Raw genomic sequence first — 13,925 nt, 5'->3', positions numbered from 1 at the left:
TTGTTAATGCATCAAATAGATGTTGTTGCTGGATGGGCTTTAAAGGTTCTTTAAAGGTTCAGGCTCTTTACTGTGAATGTTTTTGGGAAATGCAAGTACACAAGTAAGTCAAAAAAACACTGTGAACAGCAGTTGAGTTGTTTTTAGACGTTCTAATGTGAAAGTGTTTTGTATTGTACCTTTAGTTGACTGAAATGCTGTAGAGAGCTTGTCGATCACATTGAACATTATGAGCGAGGGGTAATGAGTAATACCCAGCTGTGCCGGTCCTGCTGAGCAGAGATAAAAGGTTGCACTTTATAAAATGTTAATCTGGCCATCAATGACAAACTTTTAGATATGAATCAGTCCTTTGTTTGCAGGCTTCAGATTTTTCTCTGGTTTTTTTCCTTTCTAAGATAATTACAAGCTTACGACATCCATCGTGATATTCCCACAAAAAATAGGTCAGTCATTTGTAACAGGAATGATATAGAAACAAAGCCTGGAAAAGATAAGATCCATCCATCCTAAACATCCTTCAACAAAAGAAAATGGCTGGAAAATCCATTTAGGGTTCTTGATCTTATCAAATAATATCCCGATCATTTTCATCCATGACAGATTCAAATTGTTTTTAGAGTAATCCTAAGTGTCTCACACTCCTACTGAATACCAAAATAGAGCCACTAAACAACAGTGGAGTGGATTACAAAGTGACCTGGACCTTTTACAGCCATTCCTTTAAAGTACCACGAGAGATACTGCCTATTTTCTAAAATGAAATTTTTAAAATGGAAACCCTCCCCTTTTGCAGGAGGTAATACATCTTGATTTTAAATTGAGCATATGGATGAGTAATTCTGTATCTCATTATTCTAAGAGCATGTGGAAGGACAGCCACAGCATAATGCTGCCCTCAAGTGCTACTCAGAAGCTGCTACCTCCAAGTTTGGAAGTTGTAAAAATAGCTTATGGTGCTCCGTAGTGCTGTCTATATTAGGAGCAATAACAAAATGGACCCCCTTTGCATCGCTCCTGGCCGTGTTTAACTTTTTACACCAAGCTGCATGGAGACAGTTTTCGGAAACATTGAGTGTCTTAATTTGGCAGAAAAAGCATACGTGCATTTAAAAACAGACCTGGTAAAAGTTGCTGTTCTTGTTGCCTTTCATTGCTTTATAAAGAATTTAAGCAGATCTATCATAATCTTTCATACTGCTACATGATACTAATGCCAAATACATCAAATTTATCATATTATTATATCTAGCAGTCCCAAACTTGGTATGCATCTTTATGGTCCAGCACATCAATCAAAGCATGCCAGTAGACCAGTGCGTCTGTGCTTATAAAAGGCCACAATTTCTTGAGATTGAGTGAGCCGAGTGTTCTTCATGATTAGATACGCGGGTGGTTGATTGTCCTTGAATGCTTGTTGGAGAAAATGTCCATGCTTCAGCTGCATAAATTCATTTCCAGCAAAACTGTGCTCTGATCCTTATTTGGTTTCTTGTGATTATTCCATTTAAAGCTGAAAAATTCCATCTAAAAGATGGTGGCTTCTTTGCAATTTCTCATTTCACTTTAAAGGTTCTTGTGTAGCTTTATTTCTAATGTTAAGACACTATTAACAGAGTCGTGTGTCAAATTTGGCAAATGTGTCGGGAACGTCCTGTCATTTCCTGTCATACAATCGGCCGTTAGTGTTTTTTTAACTAGAGAAATATTCTACATTCAGCCGAGACTTGCGCGTAAATCTAACGGACGCTACGGTGTTTTTAATGCACCGAATAGATTTTCTGACAGGATGTGCTTTTGAATCGCTGCTTTCTGGTAATAAGATAGCAAGTATATTGAGTTTTCTCACTAGAGGAAGCTCACCTGAAATTAAAAATGTTTAGTTTCATCAAAGTCAGTTCAGTAACACATTTATCAAGGTACCGCAGCTGCACAAAAATTTTGGCTTTATTAAAATGTAATGTATGCATGCTATAAGCTACAAGACTCATGGTCTTAATATTAATATTGATCACATTGTGCGGGGACAATAGTTACGTAACCTTTGTTCGGTTTCATTTTAGTCATTGCCAGAGTAGCCTATATGTCTCCATTACTGGCTGATGTCATAAAACTTAATGGGCACATCTATGATTATTGATTATTCCCACGAGTATGGGCAGTCTGCAAATACATGAGGCTAAATGGCCATGTACCTTTAAAGTGTCTTTAAACGCTTCACAGAGGGCATTAGGATTGTGTTGTACATATTTGAACTAGACCTAAATTAAATACGGTGCAATAATACAGTAGCACCTCACACAGTTTAGATTTAATTGCTCAAATGTGAAGTATCCATGTTTATGCTACAGTCACAACACGGAAAACAGTGGTTGACCACAGCACAACCAGAATTATGTGCACTTAACACAATGAATGGTACCAGATTGAATGAGGTCAAGTTGGCAGTTTTATGCAATCAGCAAATAATCTGATGCTCTATTTAATTCACATTAAATAGATTTAAACTAGAAATAAAGAAATTTCTTCACAAATAGTGACATAGTTGCTGCAAAATGACGTGCTCTGCAATCTGGCTTTTAAGTAGGAATATAACCCGAATGAAACCAGTGCAGTCAGTTGAGATACATCCCAGATGAGTTGCATTCATCAACACAGATGGACTCTGGACTATCTGAGAGTGATTGCAGTCGGTCTGACACTTACTGCAACTGTTTGGAGACAGGTTGCCTTTCAGCAGGCGATTGCACAACTACTTACAATCAGGCGCCAAATGCATAAATCACGCAAGGAGGTTGCTCAATCTACTGTGACTGAACTAATAGCTTTTTAAAGACATCAATTCTGAAGTATGGCAACCTGCAGCATTGTACTAAAGTACTAAAGGTCCAATTAGGATACTTTCAAAAATAACAGCACAAATATTTTTTATTTACTAGTTAATTTCGATAAGTGCAACTAAGCCAAGTGCAACAGCTTGTGAATCACAAACAGAAGAAAATGAGAAATGAAGTGATGCCGACAGAGTTCCTGTTCTGCGTTTTTAGATCCACTACTGGGAGAGAGACCAGCAGAACCAGAGTGAGAAGGTGAAGGTGATTTTTGTCCCGGACACCCGTGTGCACCTCACTAACCTGTCCAGCTACACATCTTACCTGATCACACTGACAGCCTTCAACATGGCTGGAGACGGACCGCCCAGTGACCCCCGCGGGGCCCGGACCCTGCCGTCAGGTATGTAGTGATGATAGTTCAAGTCCCTGCAACCAAAGCAGCATCAAATTTTCTGATGTCTTTTTTTTTTTTAACATCCTTTATGTGTCTGCAGCTCCCAGCCAGCCGAGTCTCCTGTCTTTCTCTGAGGTGACGGGAGGAAGTGTCAACGTATCCTGGGGAGCTCCACTCAGTCCTAATGGACAGGTGGAAGGCTACAGGGTCATTTACGAGCCCACTTCTCCTATACAAGGTGTGCACACACATATGCACACACTCACAGGAGTACATGTTGATTCTTGTGCTGACACGTCTCTTCGATTGTCTGCAGGGGTGACTAAATTGGTGACAGTTGATGTGAAAGGCAGTTGGCAGCGGTGGCTGAAGGTTCGGGACCTGATCAAAGGAGAAACGTACACTTTTAGTGTTCAAGCTCTCACAGTCAGCTACGGCCCACCAATACAGGCAAACATCACTGCTCAGCCTGTGAAAGGTATGATTGGCTGTATAGAGTCATGTCAGATTCAGCTAGAGATTGCAGTGTATTGTACATGATCGGTTATTGAGACAATTAAAGAAATTACATGGTCAAAAAAATCTGTAAAATGTGCTCATCACAGTTTCCAAGTTTTCAAATGTCTGCAATAATGGGAAAAGGGGTTTTAAAAGATGATTTTATCTTTGAGATTATTTCTTTGTCAACAGCAAATCGGGTGAGGAAAGATGTTGATCTGAACAAAAACTCACATGTGCCACAGTACATGTATTTTCCGCCAAATGTTCTCCCCCGCATGCCTCGGGATGCTGCAGTACAACGTTACAGTAACAGTGTGACCCCGAGCGATGAGGTTTTAGCATGGCAAAAAAAATGTCAAAAAAACCAAGCTTGTTCCTGTGCACACTCCTGACTTGATCCAACTTCTGTGATGACCCCTGGAACTCTTCCTGGTCCTAACTTTCTCCTCCTGGTTTTGTGTAGGAGGTGTGTGTAGAGTTTGAGATGCAGGTCCCAAAATCCAACACACTTGTTAGCACTTGGCTAAGTGTTTTACAAAGGGCTGAGGGCTAACCTTCTCTCTCTCCCACAGCAAGCAGGGGCTTGGCTGGTTCGGGTTTTGTTTGCTTTCTGTTTAACTTTTTTTTAGATACTTCATCACTTACTTGCACCCACACACTCACCACATTTCTGACGTGCCTGTTCCACTTTTCTTTTTAGTTTATTAACTAAATAAAATTAGTTTACTTCAGCTCTGTATTTTGCGTGGTCTTTTGTTTTGAGCTAGTTTGGTGTATGAGTCTTAGCCTTGGACATCAAAAGACCAAAGGTGGGTATTGTGTAAGTTTGAGGTCAGACAGGGACCTCAAACAAACAGCCCTACTGGAAGAGGTCCAGAGGTGCACAAAGAAATGACTTTGAAGGGGAAATTGGTAGATAATCTGCATTTTACTTAAAAATGATGACAACACACACTTCTAAGTATTTACATGTAAATTATCTTTTCAATGATTGGACGTAGGGAAGTGGACTGCGTTAAACATGGCATGCATATTAAAAAATCAGGCGCTCTGTTCCTCTCAAACTCATATGACCCATGAAGAATTTAATCTGTAATAGATAACAATGGTCTTAGTTTATTATTTGCTGGCAAATGAAGCCTGCAGATCATGTTATTAGATTATTCTGTGTAATGTAATGTCACATTTATTTCCATAAATTAATAAACTAACCAGTGTTATGGTTTGTTTCCAGGAAATGAAAATGCATTAAGTCATAAACAAGACTGAATGTGTCCCTTTGACAGGCTCCCCTGGGTCACCCATGGACATGTCCATCACCAAGACTTCCTCTGACCTCACTATCCAGTGGTCAGAAGGAGACGTCGGTGAAGCCTCTGTTACCGGATACACTATTGAGGCTCGTCCCTCAGGTGAGCACGAACACAGACGGCACGCGCGGGTCAGCCTTGACTCATTTGACACGCATCTTTTTATCATCCGTGCTAATTATTTTAATTAATAGAGGGCGAGCTTAAACACTACACTGCTCCGAACCGTTATGAGTGCAGGTTTCTACAAATTCACAGAGACCTGCTGTGCAAATCAAGTCAGCCACAATTTTCTAATAAAGATTACCAGAGGTGTAATAAAGGAAGGGAACGTGTGTGTGAAATAGTTTTCAGCACTCTGCAGGAGAGCGAGCCGAGACTGTGGTATAATTCTGCTGCTGATAATAACGGATATGCCCCTTTCATTAAGGGTAATAACTGTGATCACTGTCATCACCACATTATCATCATCATTATCATCTTTAATGTAATCTGACAATTTATAATTTTGTTTAATCACATTTAAAGATTGAAAAAGGCCCGTCCATCAAAACACAACTCTCTCTCTCACTCTCTCTCTATTTCCCCCACTCTCTCTCTCTCTCTGTAGATGAGGGGGTGTGGGATTCCTTCATCCGATTTCTCCCTCCGAGCAGCAGGTCTGTCTCAGTGCCGCTGGAGCGCCTGAGGTCGGGGATCAGCTACGAGTTCAGAGTCATCGCTGTTAATAGCTATGGTTATGGACAGCCAAGTGCACCCTCTGCTGCTCTCGCTGGTAAACACACTCACACACACACGCGCACACACACGCACACTGCTGGAGACAAGGCTAATGAACAGCTCCACAATGCCTAACAGTCTATTGGAGACAGTGTGCTGGAGGGTAACTGCGATTGTAATGTGGTTTTGCTGCCACCTAAAGGCAGAGTCACACAACTACACCTATGTATTCAAATGATTGGACAGGCGTCACATAATTCACAATTTTTCAATGCATTAAATCATTTATGAAAAGTCTTCTGTACAGAGTAAAGTATTATTTATAAAGTGAGGGATACTGCTAGATGGACTAAAGCATGTCCCTGATATCTGTCCCTCCGCCTGCAGCGATGTCGGATCGGCCCTTCTACGAGGAGTGGTGGTTCTTGCTGGTCATGGCATTGGTGGGACTCATCCTCATCCTGGTCCTGGTCTTCACGCTGCTGCTGCATGGACACAGCAGCAAGTACAAGGCATGCGGGACAGGTGCGTGGCTCTGATGCTTTCGTGGTGTCCGAGCAGCGGGATGCATTAAGCTGTGTAGCAACAAGGAGACTTGTTTGTTTAGCTTTGTTATAAAAAGGATCCAGTTTTTTCTGCCTTCAGTCACACTCAGATTGTTCCTCTCAGCCTCTGCAGGCTTCTCACATGGATCGTCCACAGATTCATTAAATTATCTTCCAGTTATTGTTGCAGGTGCATGCTTCTGCACATTTATTCTGATTTTAGATCTTCTTGCAATATTGTTTCCTTTCCAAGATGATTTAGGATAAGAGGCACCCTGGAGCACCTCAGTGAAAAAAGCCCTCTAATAGCAGTAATTTCTTGTCATTTAGGGATATAGCTTTAGGTCAATACAGAAAATAAGCAGACTTTTGTTTTAATTGCACAAATGCCTGCTTATTTCACAGCTTGTGACATAAAACTAAACTAAACAGACTGTGGAATGACACTGAGCAGGAAAGATCATGTCTCCTGTGACTTTCAGCACAATAGACACAATAACCTGCATAAGTTGAGTCTTGGTTTTTGTTATTTTTAATATTTATGTTTTTATGCAATATATTTCACAAGTGGAAAATTGAACGTGTTCTCGACGCAGGTATTTTGAAAGCCCAGTATTCTAACTCGCACTGTTAGATATTCAAATGTGGACTGCTCTGTTATATTTCAGCTTCCACAGGTCAGTGAGAGAGATCAGCAGCTCTCGAGCCGGAGGGTTGGAGTTTTAGTCATGGATGATTACTAACGTGCTGAAGAACAAGCTCCCTCCCCACAGTAACAAAGCAGTCTTAGTTTACCCAGTTACTCTGTTGAAGCATGTAGAGGCTTCGCTTCCTGTTTTCCTCCCTGTGGGCCTCTGTGTCGCAGTCACTTGGTGTGTGTGTGTGTGTGTGTCCAGGTTACATCAGGACAGCTGTTAGCCAGAGTTGCCACAGAAACCCTGGCACAACCTCTGGGCAGCAGATCAAACAGGGTGAGGGAGGTGGTGTAGGAGGGGAGGGAGAGCTGCGCGTATGACCCCGTAATCAGAGTGAATACAAAGCTGGAGTCACGCGGCAGCAGACTGCATTTCTGATTTCTATTTATTTATTTTTTTGTGCAATATTTCCCTCAATTTAAAACATGATATTGTCTCCTTTTATTGCTTCATTTTTATGCTTATTGGTGGGTAAATGATTAAAGTTTCCTGTGCTGTTATTGCCTGTCTGCCAAATTCACATCCCACTTTGATTTGCTTCTTATTTGGAGGCTTGAGAGGTAGCTGGATACATAACAAATAAACAGGAGATTGTAAATAAACCCTGTGCAAGAAGAAATCCCAATATGTGGTGCTGAACCACTTTGAATTTTTAATATTCATCTGAACCAATTCCATCTATTTTGTTTTGTTTTTCGTCTTTAGGGAAGCACGTGTCCACCGCAGAGGAGTCTGTAACGCTGGACAATGGAGGTTTCACAGCTCTGGAGCTTAACAGCAGGACGCTCAACACCAAGAACTCCTTCCTGAAAAAGAACGGGACCAGGTGAGCACTCACCTCTGTCACACGGACGCAATCCAGGATTTGATCAAAACATGACAGATTTCATTTCTTTGTGTATGTCCAGGTCTCCTCCAAGGCCCAGTCCAGGTGGACTTCACTACTCTGATGAAGATATCTGCAACAACTACAATGGAGCTGTGCTCACTGAGAGCACCACACTCACGGAGAAACCCACTGAGGTCTCTGAGTCAGAGGTATGTCTTTCTACCTGTCTGCCTCTCCTCCTCTTAGTTACACAGTTTAAACAGAGCGTTCCATTGGCTCATTTTCTTCATATATGTTTGCTGTTTGTTAATCGCTTTGACGTCTTGATTTTTCCATATCATGACTTTATATTGTACAAAAGTTTTGACAGACTGCATAGAGGGCTGTTAAAATCTACGTTTATCCTCACTGCTTCCATCAAAACTAAATGCATAATCAATTTGACCTGATTAACTGTAAGTGTGAGCACCTCTGTAAAACCAGGTGTTTGCAGTTTGCTGGTCTAGAGCATTCAGGTGTTCACTTCCCAGGAGTGGACGTGCCAGGAAATTTGCCCAAGCTCAGATTATGCAATGCTCAGAGAAACTGCAAAAAATCCATGAGCTACATGTTAAATGGTCATGACAGTACAATTAGAAAAAATACTGAACGAGTGTGCTTTGTTTGGAGGGGTTACCACAAGGATGTCTCCAAAACAAACATGGCAGCGTGGTTTAGGTTTGAAAAGTTGCATCTGAGCAAAGAAACAAGACTTCTGGAACAATGTCCTCTGGACAGACGACACCACAGTGGATATGTTTGGCCATGATGCACTGCACCATGTTTGGTGGAGACCAAACGGAGCACATTAGTACAAACAACTCATACCAACTGTCAAGCACGGTAGCAGAGAGGTGATCCTTTGGGCTTTCTTCAGCCACAGGACCTGGGCACCTTGCTTGAGTCCACCATGAACTCCTCTCGATACTAAATAATTCTGGAGTCAAATGTGAGGCCATCTGTCTGAAAGCTAAAGCTTGGTCATGTAACGGGACAGTGATCCCAAACACAGCAGCAAATCTACAGAATGACTGAACAAGAAAATGATCAAGGAGTTGCAATGCTCCAGTCAAAGTCTTGATATCAACCTGATTGAAATGCTGTGGTGGGACCTAAATAGAGCTTTGCATAAATGAATTCCTGCAATGTTGTAAAGAAGAGTAGGCCAAAAGTCCTCCACAACGATGCCAGAGATGATAAAGTCAGGAAAAACACCTTTAGTAGTAGTAATTGAAGTTATTGCTCCTCAGGTGTTTCTACAAGCTTCTACATCCTTAGTTTTCCAGGATAGCACTGAGTCTTTTTCATAAGTCTGTAGGTCTACATTATACAACATCTTCTGCATGTCTGCAATGCCTCCTGTGTTGTTCTGTTAAAGGACAGAGGGCATCATTTTGTGTACAGACTATAAACTGTCTGGTTCAAGCCTGAACTGAACTACACTAATTTCCTGTTTCATCTTTGCTTTCGTCAATGTGTGTGTGTAGTCTGTTTACATTTACATCTGTGAACATTAGCTTGTTTAAGAAAATTCATTTCCTCCCTGCCACTCCTTATCAGCTCCATCCCTGTAATGGTTTGTAAAAATCTACACGGTTAAAAGAAGGGCAGCTCTTCTGTGTGTCTGATTGAGGAAGTGTTACACACTGTGCTAATGTTTTTACCCCTCGTGAATGCGATAACTCGAGAACAAGGCAAGGCGTAGGAGGCTAAGGTGTAGAACTGGCGGTTGCCAGTTAAAATAAGAAGAAAGAATGATAGTGAGAATCAGTGAGCTCTCCAGACTTCTGCCTCCAAAGCAGATTGATCAGGCTGAATTAGCCAAAGGGCTCGGTAACGTGCCATCCAAGAAGAAGAGCCTGTGCTCTCAGCGTCCTCGGTTCAAGTCCAGCCTTTTCTGTTGAGTCCTAAGTGTCAGCTATCAAATTACAAAACACTGGCATCTATTAGAGCCCATCTCAACAAGGAAGTGCAGCAATTTTACACATCAAAACATTAATAGGTCTTTAGAGGTACAAAAAAAAACTTTAGGGGGAAAACAACCTGCTGCTCGTCACGTCTGCTTGAGGCCAGGGCTTGAAAGGGAAATGAAATGCTACTAGCGTCCCACTCCAGAATCTCAGAGTTGCATTGTGGGTAATTCCAATGACAGGTTATGACAAGAGAAAAAAACAGTATTCCTCTGGTTCTGCATCATTTAACTGAAAGGCTGTGTGTCTGTCTGTGTCTCCCTAAAAAACTTCCACCTCTAACTTTGTTTGGGTTTGTATCCAGCTGACAGACAGCGACTACGAGGACGAGCAGCCGAAGCACTCCTTCGTTAACCACTACATGAGCGACCCCACCTACTACAACTCCTGGAAGCGGCAGCCCAAGGGGCTTAAAGGCATCGGCACGTCTTTTGGCTATGAGGAGTGCGCTACCGCAGATACAGAACCCTACTACCAGACCGTGGTCACCCAGCACAGCACAGGGGGCGCGTACACACCCACGGGGCAGCCGGCGCACACGCACGTTAATCCCAACACCAACCCGCCAGGGTCACGCACGCCTGTGACGGGATTCTCCTCATTCGTTTGACTCTAGAGACAAAATCCGCACAAGATACTATTCACACATGTACACATGTATTGAAGGAAAGGAGAGCGCCGGCGTGCGTTTGGACTAAAGGAGACAGAAGACGAGGTGAGGAGACGTGGGACGGACTGGTGTTGAATCACCCCTTCATGCCCCGAAGGACTAAACTTAAACTTCTCACTCGCCTTCTCCCCCCGTTCACGCAGGCCCCAAGTTGACGGGTGTGTGTGTGTGTGTGTGTGTGTGCAGCTCTTTTACGCCTCTGTGTCACTGTGCTCACAAACACACATTCACCACCTGATATTCCTGCCTATTCCAGAGACGCTCCGCCAAGAGTGATGACTAGATTAGTCACTATGTGTTATTGTCAAAGAGAGAATTCAACCTCAAGCTGATGGATCCTGGATTTCAGCACAAAGATTATCCTCTGTTTTCTGTATTTTACACATAAGTGCACAAGGACGCACACACTCACACTCTCTCTCTGATGCACCATTTCAGTATCTCCCACTGGGAGAGAGAAGCTTCAAGGTTGAGGAGAGTTGTTAAGAGACGGCACAGAACGGAGCAGCTTTTGTTCACAGGCTGGTTCACGTACACAAACTCGGAGCTGTCAGCTTTAAAAGAACACCACAGAAGAAGAAAACAATCGATAATCACAGTTGTTTTTTTGTTTTTTAACTTGAAAAGGATGAAGAGTGAGCGTGGCAGGGCTTCTTTGGCATTCAGCATCCATAATAAGGGTGCTGAGTGCTTTCTGAGAACAGTGTGGACTAAATGGAAACCATGTTTTTTTTTACCGTCTACTGCCTGTTATCAGTGCTCCCAAGCCATAATACTTGCACTGAGTTGACCCCTTCCCTGCTTTCTCCACCCTCCACACACACACTTCATATCTGTTCTGTTCGAGGTTACATTTTTAAATAAAATGAATTTCACTGTGAGACGTGTGCGTACGAGCATGCGTGTGAGTTGCTAATTTCAGAAGCTTGTTCATCCGTCCGTGTAGTTCACTGCTGAGCAAAGTGTGCCACTGTGCGTATGTTTGTATATTTTGTGAGATGGATTTTGTACAGGGAGACTCTACTTTCTACTGCGTGTGCTCTTGTATGTAGTCTGGCCATGTTTGTGCAAGTCAAAGTAAACGGCACTGGAGAACATTCACGTACACTTACTGACAAGAGAGAGGAGAAGACGTTTACTAGTGTAAGACACAGTGACTGACAGAGTGGAACAAGTGCCCGGGATGTTTAAGAGGTTTCTCCTCCTTCAGACTGAGTATGGTTGAACTTCATGAAGCCCCACCATCACCTCAAGGAGCAGCAATCCAGACCACACATGTACTTTGTACTTTTCTTCAAGTGCAAATAAAATTTCTCTGTAAGGTTTTTGCTCATCATGTATACTTTAAAGGTTCCTCACCCGCCCCGCCGGCCAACAGCCTCGCCTCACCCTGTCACGCCTGAGCCCCATACAGTGTGTGAATAAATGGTCATTGTTTACCCGTGTGTCTGTGTGGTCCGTTGTGTTGCAACAGTGTCTCCTTGCATCATTGTCTTCATTGCGTAAACCGATTTAAGGCGGTGCTTTCACATGTAGCATGTTCAGAGGAATGAATAATGCTTTGCTTGTGGGGATTTTATTAAAAAGAAGGAAAGGGGGGTGCCAAAGCTTTTTTTCTTTCTTTCTTTTTTATTTAAAGATTTATTCAGTGTTGTGAAGTGCCTTTTTGCAAAGTGCATTCATTATAGTCGTGCTGCGCTCTTTTCAAATCTGCAGTATAAGGTGGTTAAAGCCACGCATTAAAAAACTTAGGGTAGAAGTCCAAAAAGGTAATTTTAATATATCAAAATACATGTTCTTCAGAAAATTGTCTTGTTTTTGAAAAAAAAACAAGTACAACCCTTGGAAATTGTTCAGTTACATTGAAAAAGCCAACAATCAGTGGTAGAAAAAGTAGTCAGTTCCCCGCATTTATCACACCATTAAAGCCTTGAAATTACAGTCGGAGGCTCAGATTACCGTAGATGTCAGCGCTGAGACGCTGCTTTCAGGATCTGCTGTGTAAACCTGGACGTCAGGAAAAGCCTTTGCTGCAGAGAAAGAATTGTGTGAATGTAGTGTAAATAAATGTAATTTATTTACACTTTACAATGTAAATAAAACCTTAACGATTTGTGCATGTCAGAAACTTTAATTTTATTCCCAACCGCACTTAGCAAACATATCATATATTTAAACTAAAAAACAAAAAACAGTCTGGTTTTGGGGGGACCACAGCAGTAAGAAGACATTTAGGGCAAGCCAAAGCAGCAGAAAGTCATATCCACTGTGAGTAAGGGTGGTGGAAATGCTCCGGTTACTTCACTCCCTCGGGGACTGTGCAGCTTGCAGTAACTGATCTAACCTTAAATTCTGCAACACGCTGAGTGTTTGAAGATATGTTAGTCTTCTCTGAAAGCTGAAAATGTACTGCACGTGGACCTTTCAACGGGATAACGATCTTAAAAGTACAGCAGCTTTAAAAGTTGTTTGATCATTACCAAGACACTGACAAGTTTAGTATGCTTTTATGAGAAATCCTGAAAACTCTTCATCTACAAGGAAAAGTTATGTGGTCAAATGCAATCGGAGTGGGTGAAACATAAGTATAAAATGGAAATCCTCACATACCTGGTGTTTTTTTTTTTTTGTCCTGTTTCTCATCATCCCCAATCGGATAGGGTAAAGCAGGGAGTTTTTCCTTCCCACAGTTGCCAAGTGCTTGCTCAAAGGCGGTCATCTGATTGTTAGTTTTCTCTATATTATCATAGGATCTCTATCTTACATTATAAAGCGCCTTGAAGAACTGCTGTTGTGATTATACACATAATATATAAATTAAGTTTAATTTAATTTAATAACAGCTGCAACACAGTGAATCTGCAATTTTTGGTTTATTTGCTAATTAAAAGTCGGTTCAACCAATAAAAGGCTTTGGCATGCATTTGTTTCTGATGCCTCTGTCTCTTCCCAAATGCAGAAGTATACTTAAAATATTGTTCAACCTTCAGCAGTAACACTGTTTGGATCCTGTGTCCCCAAAGTGTGCGTGCAGCAATAATGAGACGAAGAAAAACACACACAAAGCACAGAAATCCCTCAAACAGGAGAGAAACAGTTTGAGTAAGAGTGCGGCACACTGTAAACTTTTTTTAAAGTCTCATTAAAAGTCTGTAACACTGGTTTGAGCAGCTCACGGTGCATTTATTCCCCACAGGTACTTCACAACACACCACCACCGATGTTTTTGTTTCAATCCCAGACAGCAGGTGAATACTTTAATAAATAACGTTAATTAGTTAAAGCATTCGTTAACACTGATGGAAATCTTCAGACCGTAAAGAATCAAAAGAAATGAGGTGAAACGAGATTTCATTAAACTTGCTTCCCTGTTTACCTTCTGCCTTATTCAAATCCATTGATGCATCCGGAAAATGTG

The 13,925-nt window shown here is 41.9% G+C and overlaps 1 protein-coding gene across 2 annotated transcripts in view; it reads left to right on the top strand.

Moving 5' to 3' along the window:
- LOC146572313 (protein sidekick-1-like) overlaps positions 1–11,952 on the top strand; it is a 282,653-nt gene extending 270,701 nt beyond the window's left edge. For both annotated transcript variants that reach the window (XM_085276355.1, XM_085276354.1), the window contains 9 exons: positions 3,048–3,234; positions 3,329–3,466; positions 3,545–3,706; positions 5,016–5,141; positions 5,650–5,814; positions 6,147–6,284; positions 7,705–7,825; positions 7,908–8,037; positions 10,142–11,952. In XM_085276355.1, coding sequence (XP_085132481.1) covers positions 3,048–3,234; positions 3,329–3,466; positions 3,545–3,706; positions 5,016–5,141; positions 5,650–5,814; positions 6,147–6,284; positions 7,705–7,825; positions 7,908–8,037; positions 10,142–10,447 — 1,473 coding nt within the window. In that variant the 3' untranslated portion in view covers positions 10,448–11,952. The remainder of the gene's footprint in view (positions 1–3,047; positions 3,235–3,328; positions 3,467–3,544; positions 3,707–5,015; positions 5,142–5,649; positions 5,815–6,146; positions 6,285–7,704; positions 7,826–7,907; positions 8,038–10,141) is intronic.
- The last annotated feature ends 1,973 nt before the right edge of the window (positions 11,953–13,925 follow it).

The sequence above is a fragment of the Mchenga conophoros genome, linkage group LG6 (genome assembly GCF_057382185.1).
Source record: "Mchenga conophoros isolate Kocher_MC1m ecotype Shallow Benthic linkage group LG6, M_conophoros_male_GT1.1, whole genome shotgun sequence".
In the NCBI taxonomy this organism is placed as follows: Eukaryota; Metazoa; Chordata; class Actinopteri; order Cichliformes; family Cichlidae; genus Mchenga; species Mchenga conophoros.
The sequence above is the reverse complement of the archived record's forward strand: the minus strand, read 5'-3'. Positions and strand labels throughout refer to the sequence as shown.